Source organism: Rhipicephalus microplus, chromosome X (assembly GCF_043290135.1).
Source record: "Rhipicephalus microplus isolate Deutch F79 chromosome X, USDA_Rmic, whole genome shotgun sequence".
NCBI lineage: Eukaryota > Metazoa > Arthropoda > Arachnida > Ixodida > Ixodidae > Rhipicephalus > Rhipicephalus microplus.
The window spans coordinates 418,663,004-418,675,894 of NC_134710.1; the positions used below are offsets into that span (position 1 = coordinate 418,663,004).

The window sequence follows — 12,891 nt, forward strand, 5'->3', positions numbered from 1 at the left end:
CCTATTCAGTGTGTGGTGCTATGCACTGTTATAACAACTATTATGCAAGCCATAAAGCTGCAACTGCCTTGCCAGTTGTGACGAGAATAGATCACAGCGTGCAAGCAGGAATATTTTGAATTCCATGCACCCAGTGGGTTTACACGATCTCCTGAAAAGCTTTTACGACACACGTTATGACAGACTAACGGATTTGATTGAAGTACTGATCTCAGTGACACTTCCAGAAAATCTGCTATGTAAATTGTCCTACATTTCTTTGATCTAAAGGAAGCTTTGAAGAGGTGAGACATGGTCACCCAACAATATGTGTTTTTCAGCAAAAACTAGAAGTATAGGATCTGATATGCCTATAAAGCCGACTCTCATTAATACGAAGTTCATGGGAACTGGCGAAAAATTTAAGTTAACCAAAACAAATCAAAAATACATTTATTTCAAAGCAGTTTGTGCAAAAATCGGTGATCGAAGTTTGCCTTTGCCTGCTAAATCTTGCAGCAGAAAGAAGTCTTGCAGTCTGTATATGTGCCCAAAAGCTTCCTCGGCGATGCTGTCAGCAGCAAAAAACCGCTGCGCGAGGGCAAGGCCCGCAGATCCATCAGCAGCTCGCTGTTGTGGCTCACTTTCAACGTCGTTGTCGTCCACCTAAATTTCATGACTATCCTCGCTAGGCCGAACCATCTTGATGATCTCAGCGTCCGTCAACGCACTGCACGTTTCTACGGCACTGTCAGTAGCAACGTATTCTTCGAAACAGACGTCACCAAGAGCTGGCAGGAGACTGTCAACTTCAATCTGACTTGTGTCTGCTTCCCCTGCGATATAAAACGAATTATCTGCAGCACTTTCATTGAAACCGCACGCCCTAATGCAGTTCGCCATGGTCTCGTCCTTACGCGACCCAACGCTCACACCAGCGTATGTATAGCACTGCTAAGGCTCACCTCATATTGAGTTGAATTGTCCATACACAACACCGTCCGCTCAAGAAGATGTTTCCGACAAAGTACTTTCACGTTCAATATAAGCCCCTGGTCCATAGGTTGTAACACTGATGTAGTGTTCGCTGGCAATTAAGCGAGTTTGATGGCACTCAAGGGTGGCACATTATGTGTGCACTACACTGGTCCACAAGCAGCAACACTTAGCGTTTTGCTAACATGAACTTAAACGTAAACATTTTGACAGCAATCTGTCTGGCTGGGTAGAAAAGTTTAGAAAATTGAAATTGCTCCAGCCACAGTTCAAAAAGAGCCCGACGTTTCGAGACCGACTCGGTCCCTTCCTCAGGGGGTGACTGTCTTGGTCATGGAAGTGTCGTCGCGTCGTGTTCTCTCACCACGGCTCCGGCTTTCCCTTTCCACCACGTTTCGGAGACCGTGAACGTACACCGAAGGCATTGTTCCCAGCGAGCGGTTCACGTTGGCAGGCGTATGCTGAATGTGCCAAGACTCGAGCAAGAGCCTCTTTCCCAAATTCCGTTCTGTTTCAATAACAGAAGCGCCGTCTAAGTCAATTTTATGGTCGTGCTTCTCGCAGTGCTCCGCCAGAGCGCTACGTTGCACTTCTATTTCCCGGAAAGAATGCGCCAACACAAGAACAACGTCAGGAAGATGACTTAGACGGCGCTTCTGTTATTGAAACAGAACGGAATTTGGGAAAGAGGCTCTTGCTCGAGTCTTGGCACATTCAGCATACGCCTGCCAACGTGAACCGCTCGCTGGGAACAATGCCTTCGGTGTACGTTCACAGTCTCCGAAACGTGGTGGAAAGAGAAAGCCGGAGCCGTGGTGAGAGAACACGACACGACGACACTTCCATGACCAAGACAGTCACCCCCTGAGGAAGGGACCGAGTCGGTCTCGAAACGTCGGGCTCTTTTTGAACTGTGGCTGGAGCAATAACATGAACTTGCAATCCAATTTCATTAGCCAATCTTTGAATATGTCGGCGGTCATCCACACTTTCCTGTTAGACGCTTAGTCCACAGGCAACATTTTCACACCCTTAAAACATCTAGGCTTAACGGCTTTCCTGATTACGAGCAGGCGACATCGCTCAGAGCCTGTCATGATGGCCACCATCAGCACTGACACTTTACTCCGCTTACCTTCTGCGCAGTCATCGTCTTTGAAGGTCAGCATCTTCTTTGGCAACATTCTGTAAAAAAAGTGCCATCTCATCGGCATTGAAGATATCTTGCCACTGATATTCGTCCAAGTAGCTGTGAAGCTTACCTTCTCTCCACATTGCAAATGTTGCCGCGTCGACGGCAGCCCTATCTCCATTCACGCTTTTAAACACTATATCATGTTGTTGCTTAAAGCGTGTAAGCCATCAATCGGGCGAAGCGAAGTTCTCGATGCCTAGCATGGTCGCAAGCCATGAGGCTTTCGCTGCATTGATCTCACCCTTGAGCGGAAGTTGGTTGCTTCGTGCCTCTCGAATCCAGACGAGCAACGCTTGCTCCAACTATGGGTGGGCACCAGTGCGCATCCTCTTGCAAGACTTGAACTGGTCATTTTCATTTTCAAACGTGTCCAGCAACGAGCACTTGCTCTTGAAGATGTTTGACAGGGTGTTATGCTTGATGCCGTATTTCAGGGCGATATCTTGCTTGGGGGTGCCTGCTACTTCCACTTGTTTCAAAATTTTGACTTTCGTCGCTAAGTCTAGCAATCGATAGGGCCCGCGAGTTGCCACAGTCATGACTGCCCCTGAAATACATGTAGAGCTCCGTTGCAAGTGGAAACGCTATCCGCTCAATGACATAAACGGTTAGGCTCAGCGCTTGTCACTGCACAGGCCGCTCGCAGAATTGCCTCACCGCTTCATGGCCTGAAGCGCTCTAAGCAGCTGCGATGTAAAGCCCCATACTTCGTAAAAGTACCGCCATCTACTCTTCCCCTTGCTGCCTCCTCTCCGGTGCATTGTTTTTTTTCCTTTCGATTGCGACAATGATGCCCCCTGTTACCCGCCAGGAGCTTGCAGTTTGCTTTCGAGTCGGTGGTGTGCCCCCGCTTCTGCATTAGTTAGAGCCGCTCCTGTACAGATGTGGCCATGCCTCGCATATGGCTTTAAGTAATGATTCTTCTGCATTGATTTTCTCAGCAAGACTGGATGCGCTCACCATCAATATTACGGCAGAAGAGCTGCTGCAAGTCATGCACAAGCTGTAGCGAATCGCACGTCAATAAACTTCTTTTTTCAGGGTAGTGTTTCCTTGCGTATCTGGCGCTGATATACGCAACCGTTTGGAAATAAACAGTTCCCGTACGTACGGCGCTGACATACGTAACCGTTTGGAAATAAATAGTTCCCGTACGTACAAACTATCTCGATATTTTATAACTGCAGCAATGTCAACAAAGTCCATGAAAGTGCTTGCTCAAAACTTTGTAACGTTTCACATGCTACCTCTTCTTTGCCTGTCCAATGATTTGTGCTTCCAGTACGCCGTTCTCAAATGTTTGTGCTCTTTGGTACAGTTTGTTACCAATTTCTTTAGGTTTTACATGTTTTCATGGGAGTTGCAGATAATGTGGATGATAAAGGTCATGCTTGCTCAAGGTAATACTTTTCTAATTGCTGGTGGCCAAGATGGTGCTCTGGTGTAGAATTCGAAAAACGCAGTTGCGTCAACACTGTCGAAATTACTCCGTGCCTATAGCGATGTATTTTGTGAACTCAATGCACAGTATCACCTCAAAGCAATGAAAACTTTGGCACATCATCATATGTATTGTGACAATTTCATAAGGAGCGCACGAGACGTTGTTGCAGACAGAGGCTGTGCTTGGGAACAGCCGCGATAATCATCAAATTCGAAACATTAACTACTTTTGAGAGAAATGCTTTCACGTGAAAAACAGGTACGCAGGCAACTGCTGAATGCATATTTCTGATATTTCACGACAACACGCCCCATCATGCATTGCTGCGGTTCACATCTATGAATGATATGACGTTCCTCAATCGTTCAATGCATGGTTAATAAATAACCTATTTTCTGTCTATAATAATAAACAAATGAAAATAGAACCAGTCTTATTAAACCAATAACATCCCCCTACTTATTCTATACAAGTGTCACACTTAAAACGCGCATGTTCAGTGGCGGCCGCTTGACCAAAAATTGCACTCAACAAGTATATTTTTTGGAAATGTTTTTTATTTCCATAATTTAATGAAATGGGAGATATGTTGCAAAAGTACAAAGCAAGTGTCATAAGTTATTTACAGATTTTTACAGAGCAACCCGGCATCGTAAAAAACGACTAGTGAAATGCACGCGTGCACTTCATACGTCCTCAACTTTGCTTGCGCGAACAAGCAACACAGTGGCGCTTTGGCGCATCCAACATGATGCCGAGCGGCAAAAACCAGTTTTTCGCCACATCCACCCGAAGAGACAAGAAGCTCTGGCGGGTAGAGAAGAAAGCGGCGCAGATCAAAAGAATGCTGTACTTTTCCGTGGATATAGGGGATTTTCTGCGATGCCAACGGCGCCGGTAAGATACAGGAAGTGTTGAACTGTGGTGCTGTGGTCTGCTGGGATGCCGTCGAGTGCCAGCTACATTGAAATCGTTATTTTGCACCTTAAAACTAGCAAATTTATCAAATAATATTACAATTTCTCCGGGAATTCGATTAAAAAATTGAATTAACTGAAATTTCGGACTTCTAGCTTCCAATTAATGAGCATTTCTTTCTATTGAATTGCATGCAAAACTGACGGGACCTCCATTCCACTTCCAATGAAGCGACAATTCCAATTAAGTGATTTCTAGTTATTGGGAGCCAAGTGTATAGATATGAAAAGTGGGCTGTAAAAGAAAAAATATTTCCGTTTGGACAAACCGCAAAGTCACTAAATATATAAAGGAACGTCAACTCCGTCCCTTTGCCTCTGCCTTTTCTCCTAGGAGTTGCTGCAGCAGTGCCTCTAGCGTGTCCAGCAGGAAACAACAGATGTTTTTACGCTGTAGTAAAAACAACTTTCTGCAGTTGTGCTCGAGTTTGCCATCATTGGCACAGTAAGTTGGCACGCCGAAAAATTCAGAACTACCGTATGGACAGACTGAGATGTGGTTGACCACGTACCAAGCACTAATGAAGGTGCGAAAGGACAAGATGGCACTCGCATGATCCCCTAAGAAATCAGTGTGCCACTTTAAAAGGTTAGCGATCTTAGCGCCACTGAGTTTGTAGGGACGCTGCCATCACAAGCGAGTAGACTTGTGCAATTGGTGAATTTTAGATTAAAAGCGAATTACAAGCGAATAGTGATTGTGGTCGAATAATTTCGAATCTCATTGGAATAGTATATATGGCATACAAAGAAAATAGGCATATTTATCGTGACCCAACTGACCTGCACAATATTTTTTTTAAACTGAAATGGGGCCTCTATGCAAATGCATCTTTTTTTCACTCAAAGGAAGGGGAAAGAACTCAACAGTAGTAGGATTTGACTTTCTGTAGGGTGTAAATCGTAACACTTTAAAATTTATCATACTTAAGAATAAAAGCTATCATAACGAGCCTGTAAGCTTCCTAATATGATGAATTGATTTGAAGGTAACATGTGGCACATGCATTAACATCATAGAAGGCCAACAGCACATACTATCAAGACATAAAATTTTTCCCTCTAACAACCCAGAGCTCATGAACTGGGATTCACTTGGGAACAAAGATAAGGAAGGCGCTCTTACACAGTGATCCTTATTTTTTTTTCTATGTTTGATGCCTGGGTGAGCGTGTGAGTGTCTCGTGTGCGCTCAAATTAAGTTTTTGGAGTTGCAAAAGTTTGTTCTACGCTGCAGTTTCTGCAAGTGACGGCATCTCGCAGTTGCCCCAGTAACGACCGAGCGTGCCATGCCCAAATAGGCCAGTGGCAGGTACAGTGGCTGTTATGAGTGATATGTGATCTTGTAGCATCACTTGTCGAGAAAAGAGCAATTTTTAGCTCATTTTAAAAATTGATTGTGAATCGTAAGATGCGCGCTTAGCTATAATATTTGGCTTGCGTGTTCTCGTAGTTACTCGGTAGCCTCGACTTGCCATCAGCAGCATTTTCGGTTCATGCTCATTAAGTGTTGCAGGGCCCCTTTAAATTTGAGGGGGGGGCTTCGTGGCAAAGTGTATTTTTTTTTAATAAGTGAATTCACGGCTTAGCATTCTTACACTGCAATGAAACTATCTTTACAAGCAGTTACATGAGGACTAATATACACCTATTCTTTCATTGCGAATACTTCGGAATTTTCAATAATTTAAATTTGAATCAAAGTGAATTCGAATACTTTGTTCTTTCGAATATTTGAAGCGTTCAAATATTTGCACAAGCCTTGAAGTGAGCACTTTCGCACACTAAGAAATTGCAAACCATACATTTTCATGCTGTCAGACACCATTAAAACACGCCTCTTGCATCTCTACACATTACATTGCCATATATCGCTATATTACATATTCGTCATTTCCCAAACTTTTTCTATTGTGTCAAATATAACCGCAGCGCCCTCGGGTGCTCTAGCAGAAAAATTGCGCAAGCCCTTTTTCGTCCAATAGCCATGATCCTCAAGCTTTGCAGCTCAACTAACTTCATTTGCATCCTACAACGCATAGGGGAGAGAAGGTGCCTGGTGCATTGACACGAATGACGCAAACTTAGTAACTTTTAGGAACTTTAACTCACTGCTGGAGACAGACATTTTGCCATAGCACATGTGACGTGATGTTGAAAGAAGTGGAGCAGTCATCTTTCCCCGAAGCTCCAGCCGCTACAAACAGTAATACTTCAGTGCCAATCTGAAGAATCCTTGAATACTTCAAGTACATGCGCATCGGAAAATTGAACACTCGACTGAATGCAGGCCCTTGCACTGCTTCTTACATCACTGCCCTGGAGTGCACCAGCGCTGCCCAAATCTCAAGCCACTAGCGTGTTCATAAAGACACTCAATTATAAATTAAGTGCTTGAATAAATGCACCAACATTTCATGATCTGATTTGCGAATGCTCAAGGATAACATGTAACACAGATCATGATAGAAAATTGGGTGTCCTGGCCCCTTTTACAACTTCATGCAGTTTTGTGAAACAATGAGAGAGAGCCAAAAATTTTTAGTTACCTTACAAAGCATCAATATAACTTCACTTGTTAGTAAGTACCTGTGACAAATAAGATTTCATGGTGAGCCGCGCATGCTGAAGTTTTCGGGGACAAAAATCATGGAAGTTTATGTGCAGAAGTGAAAATCTAATCATTCGGCACTCTTCAATCAAGGACCCTACTACTCTGAACCTCAAATGTTGTGTACCATGCACTGTGTATATTGAAGTATTCAAGAGCTTTTGCCTTCCATCCCCATTCGAACATAATTGCCACAAATGGGAATGAATTTCATACATGAATCCCCTAAGTGAAACATCATATCCTGTGAACCAACACAACGTTTCTGCATTCAGCTGCCACTGTCTCCAATATCTATACCCAACACACTGCACAGTTTGGCCTTAATGGGTGCGGACCTTTGCAGGGGAACAAAATGAAAAGCTTTGAAATTAGTAGCTATAAGTCATCAGCAGTATAGCTGTTAGAAGATTCATTACACGAAAGTAATGCCGTATTTACTCGCGTAATCAATGCTCTCACATAATAAACACCCACAACTTCAGTTGTCAAATTTTGGATTTTTTTCATTTCCCCCCGTAACAAACGCACCCCTTACACACGTCCACTGCAGTCCCGGTTAAAGACTTGCCTATTGAGTCTCTCCCATTTTTTATAATCATGTCAACCTCCCTCGGCTCCCAGCCTCCCCATTTTCGCTCACTGCCCCGCGCCGCATAGTTTCTGTGCGCGGCACGTACACAGTCTTTTTTAAATATCTATGCACCACAGCAGGGTTCATGAACGGTGCGAGTGTAGAGACATCATAGCTGACAAGCACACAGAAAGCAAAGGTGAGGAAACTTCCCGTGCCAACCGACGGTCGCTTCCTGCAAATTCGAGACTTTAAGGCCCAACCACACGCACGCAATTTTCGAGCGGCAACGACAGGATTGGCTCTTGCAAAGGGCCATTAATCATCATCCCGTCGAAAGTTTCTGGAAAACCTGCGACGCCTAGAAAAGATCGTGACTACTTCCACAACATTGTCCCCGATTCTCGCTTCGGTTAAGAGCAAGGCAGTTGCCGTATTTAGCCGTTAATCTTGTTATCAACGGTTTGTTTTAATGCTTTGGTGGTAGCTTGCTGCAATGCAAACGGCGGCGACGCGGTCGTCGTACGAGGTTGCCATGAAGTTGGCTAAGTGCGACATGGCGCTATAGCACACGCTTCTCGGCACCCCTCAAGATCGCAGCAGATACCACTGTTGCAGTTAAACAGTTGCGAGAATAGATAGCCATGAAACGCTTTTAATGCGTGCATGAGTCGTGTGGGAACAGATTGATTGATTGATATGTGGAGTTTAATGTCCCAAAACCACGATATGATTATGAGAGACGCCGTAGTGGAGGGCCCCGGAAATTTCGATCACTTGGGGTTCTTTAACGTGCACCGAAATCTGAGAACACGGGCCTACAACATTTCCGCCTTCATCGGAAATGCAGCCGCCGCAGCCGGGATTCGAACCCCCGACCTGCGGGTCAGCAGCTGAGTACCTTAGCCACTAGACCACCGCAGCGGGGCCGTGTGGGAACAGCTTGCATAAGATGGGGCATTCAACCACCAAAGATGAGTGAAGTGCAGCAAAGAAGCTGAGCAACCTAAATTTTTTGCATTAGCGCATTTTTTTGCTCATACCGAAAAACTTTTCATAATATATTCCCAGCAAAATAAATGCTACCCAACTTTTCTCCGATTTTTCTAGAAAAAAAGTGTGTTCATTACGCAAGTAAATACTATATTGATTCAGCTATTCATGGCTGTTAAAATGTTGACCTCATCTACAATATGACAATAAACTTGAATAAAGTGTATATTTCTCTCAACTAGTATCGTGTGACCATCAGAAATATTATGGTCAATGGAAGTAGACTATATCCCCACTTTTGGGGTTGTGTTGAAAAAGAATAGGTCACTTGCAGTGTTTATATATGATAAGGACAGATTGAGAATGCCAGGGATGATATGCAGGCAACGTTTTGAAATGAATGTGTTGAAGTGAAATGTAAAAGGTTGAACCCTCGCACTAAGCCTGCTTTGAAGTACTAGTATACATATAAAATGTTAACTTACTGCCTTGAAAGCACTGATAAAAGAAGTACTATACCTTACATATTTGGGGATTATGGAAGCCATGCTATTGGTGGCAACTTCGAAAAATTTAAGACGTGTTTTTCATCGACTATGCGCAATAAAAATAATTGCTGATGCATGACTTCTCTTTATGCATTTTATTTATTATGTAGCAAGATTTCTTGATCTCAGTCACAAACTGTGAAAAGCATGCAGTGAGTGAAGAGTGATTTTATGTGTGTATATCTATCACAGCCTTTGTTGGAAATTACTTATCCCAAGTATTACAGCATGTCACATCACAATTCTGAAATATTTCTTAGAGCCGTCAAACAAATATTTTAACATAGAATTAGTTCAGATTGAGCAAAAACATTTAGCATGTTAATCATGATGTGTAATAAAACATTCAGGCTCCTGGATAATTATAAGCATATAATTCCAATAAGTAATGCATAAATTGACACCAGTGGAGCAAGGCAATTTATTACCAGATATAATTTGTCAAAAAATCCCAAAAATATTGTACGATTCCCTCAGAGGATCTGAAGATGAACGTACTATGTATGAACTGGTCAACAAATATTGCCTCTTCACAAAAAAATGAAAGTTATTTCACTGTTTGCTCAAACGAAAGCACTTACGTTTGAAAAGTCACCTGTTCGAAGAGCAGCCGACCTTCGGATCCTCTCTTCTCTCTGAAGCTTCTTTTCAAAGTCGTCAGGAGAAATAGCTACAGAACATAACATTTAAAATGAGCTCTGCAGGATCTCACAAGATGGCGGAAGGGTGACGAAAGAGATCACTGACAAACATTCATTCATAGCCTGAAGCTAGACAGATTCGTATGGATTAATTGTACCATCTCGCTGCAAGTGAATGTTCGTCAGTTCTCTCTTTTCAAAACAGACGATGTCATTCACTAATTAATGATAGAGTAAAAGCAGTGTAATTGAAATTTCACGGGGCTGAAGAAACTGTTTTAATCAACCAAATGCAGAGTTATCGAAAGTATCAAGAAAAAACTTAAAAAATGTCTGTTTCATCAATGCACTTTCATTTTCTTGAGAAATACATGAATCCAAGATCTAGGAGCCACAGTTCTTTCAATTTGTAACATCGTTCCTTATGTAAATGTGGCTCAGACACTGTGTCTTGAGCCGAAACATGTTTTGATCTAATAAGTTATTACGAACCAGCAATGCAATTGTGGATTAATCCAGGACATCTATTATGTATGTCTATTCCCGGTATGGTCAGTGTAGGAGCTGGTTTGGGCCATGTTTCCGAATGACGTTTTCGATGCTTTAATGTCTCGCGGTGCTTCGAGATTTATATTTGATATGTGCTATATATTTATGTATGATTTATGTTTGTGATATATATATATATATATATATACATATATACTAGGACGAGAGAACAGGTCTGAATTATCCAATATTCTGGATAAACAAGGGAATGTTGAATGAACTAGCTCTTACTGCGAACACTTCTTTAGGCCCGAATAAGTGAACGGGCGACAGCAGACAAGTAACCGCAGTCTAAGAATCAACTTGACGAACTGAACTACTTGTTTTGTCCCAGCAGAGAATCATATTTTTGAACGTCAAAAATACGCAAGCAAACAGAAGTTATCACTCTCTCTTTTTGTGGCATGTGTGTCACTAGAGATAACCATACTTAAACGAGCTCCCTTTACGTCGAATTGCATTTTCTTTGAATATTTTTTCAGTCCACTAGCTGTTCAAAATGAGGTCACTGCATGCTCCTTGGAGCTTTTAAACCACAAGGTTTGCTGAGTTACCTGCACCTCTGGATTGATAATATAGTGCTTAGCATTGAGTAATAATAGCGATAATAGCGAACTATTCATCACTTAGCATTGATGTCTAGTTTTTTTCTTTTTTGCTTTGGTTATCACCATATTTACTGGACTGTAACGCAAGGGTTTCCAGATTTTTGCTGCCTGAAGCCAACCCTCACGTTACAATCGAATACCAAAATTCAAGTTGTCTAAAAAGTGCAATAATGCACACAAGTCCCGTTTTTGTTCACTTTTTTCTATCGGAAAGTCACTGGTAGCATTACAATCGTGGTTGCTACATTTGGGTGAATACACTGCCTAGTTGCAAAGCAAATGTCAAACGTGCAAATGAAAGCTGCAACCACATTTTCAGCAAAAATGTTCCAGTCTGGCCACAAAGAACGGCACAAACTATAAAGGTTGAGTGATCACCATCAGCTTAACTAAGCCCCCTGCAGGGCAAGGGCCTCTCCCAATCTGCCAATCAACCTGGTCCTGTACTAAAGCAGCTCCAACATGAGTATGTTCTGTGAACCACAGATTTTTTAACAAGCCTCTTAGTTAATCATTAACACAGACTTGTTAACATGCACAGATATAGAACCTGCTTCTGAAATATATGTGCTGCAACCGAGAATCGCAACTCATGAAATCAAACTCGAGAGCAAATGTTAATGCTAGTGCTTTGCATGCAGAAGTTTCATTGACATGTAAAAATTTTGCTTTTCTTTTTTTCTTAAAGCTATACAAGTGTAAACATTCAAGAGCTGCGGACAGTGCACTGGGATCGAGAGAAGCCTGCATGAAATATTGCCGAAAACTTAAGCAAAGAAAACTCATACGTTTTTCTCAGTAAAAAAAAGTTACCCCCCTCCCCAAAGGATATTGTGAGGAAATTCGAATGCATTTCTTGCGCCGAGAGTATGCCGTAGTATTTTAGAGGCGTAAATTTATGACGAGACGAAGATTTGTACCGAAACTATTTATTTACACATTGATCAGCCAGTGAACGGTCTAGAGTGAGGCGCGGACTTCACTCCATGCATATATACTAACGAGCTAGCGAACTGGAGAGTGGGGCGCACGGAGGAGAGAGAGTGAACGCAAGAGAAAGAGCGGTGAATCACTGCACCTACCTTCTCTTGCACTCTCTCAACACACACGGGAGCTCCGCCAAGCTCGAGTGATGCGTCGCATGCCAGAGAGCGTTCCTCCTCTCCACTCACTCTCCGCTACTCCGCTTGCAACACCTCAACACCTAATAAACTTTAAGGCCGAAGGGCTGCCGCAGTGACGTCAGAGGGTGGGGGCCCAGTTACGCCCCGAAATCTTGCTGAGCATGCTCAGTAAGATTTTTTTCCCCATCTTTTAATCCGCCCAATCTAGCCACAGCAGCTGCGACAACAGGAGCGTTGGTTCTCCTAAAACGTGAACAAAATATTGGCTTTCCGCCGCATTCGTGGCGTAACTGAGTCCCCACCCTCTGACGTCACTGCGACAACCCTTCATCCTTGAAATTTAGTCGGTGTTGAACACCTGCAGCTGTTGCTATGGGAGAGCGAGTGAGAGTGGAGAGATAAAACCTGCCGGGGCACAGACCCGGAAAGACTCCTGACATGCTCCCACTAAGAAATGCCCTCACATTTAAAATGGTTCGCACCTAAGAGTCACCACTGTTCTAGCCTAATGACTGAACCAGCACTCTTTGTAAGCTTTGAATGGAAGATATGTAACTTAAACATAAGAAATTTACTGTACACACTCGTGTAGGACCACACTTTCAAATAAAAATCTTGAAGTTTTTTGGTTGTGGCTCATACATGAATAGTA

At 42.9% G+C, this 12,891-nt stretch overlaps 1 protein-coding gene across 11 annotated transcripts in view; it reads right to left on the reverse strand.

Annotated features, from left to right (window-relative positions):
- Positions 1 to 416: 416 nt before the first annotated feature.
- LOC142776515 (uncharacterized) overlaps positions 417 to 12,891 on the reverse strand; it is a 69,859-nt gene continuing 57,384 nt past the window's right edge. For 6 of the 11 annotated variants that reach the window (XM_075880318.1, XM_075880319.1, XM_075880316.1 and 3 more), the window contains 2 exons: positions 9,899 to 9,987; positions 3,865 to 4,573 (listed from right to left, as the gene is read on the reverse strand). In XM_075880318.1, coding sequence (XP_075736433.1) covers positions 4,451 to 4,573; positions 9,899 to 9,987 — 212 coding nt within the window. In that variant the 3' untranslated portion in view covers positions 3,865 to 4,450. Of the gene's footprint in view, positions 816 to 2,110; positions 2,161 to 3,862; positions 4,574 to 9,898; positions 9,988 to 12,891 lie in introns of those variants that run through there. The other 5 variants (XM_075880322.1, XM_075880326.1, XM_075880328.1 and 2 more) reach the window with 4 other exon arrangements.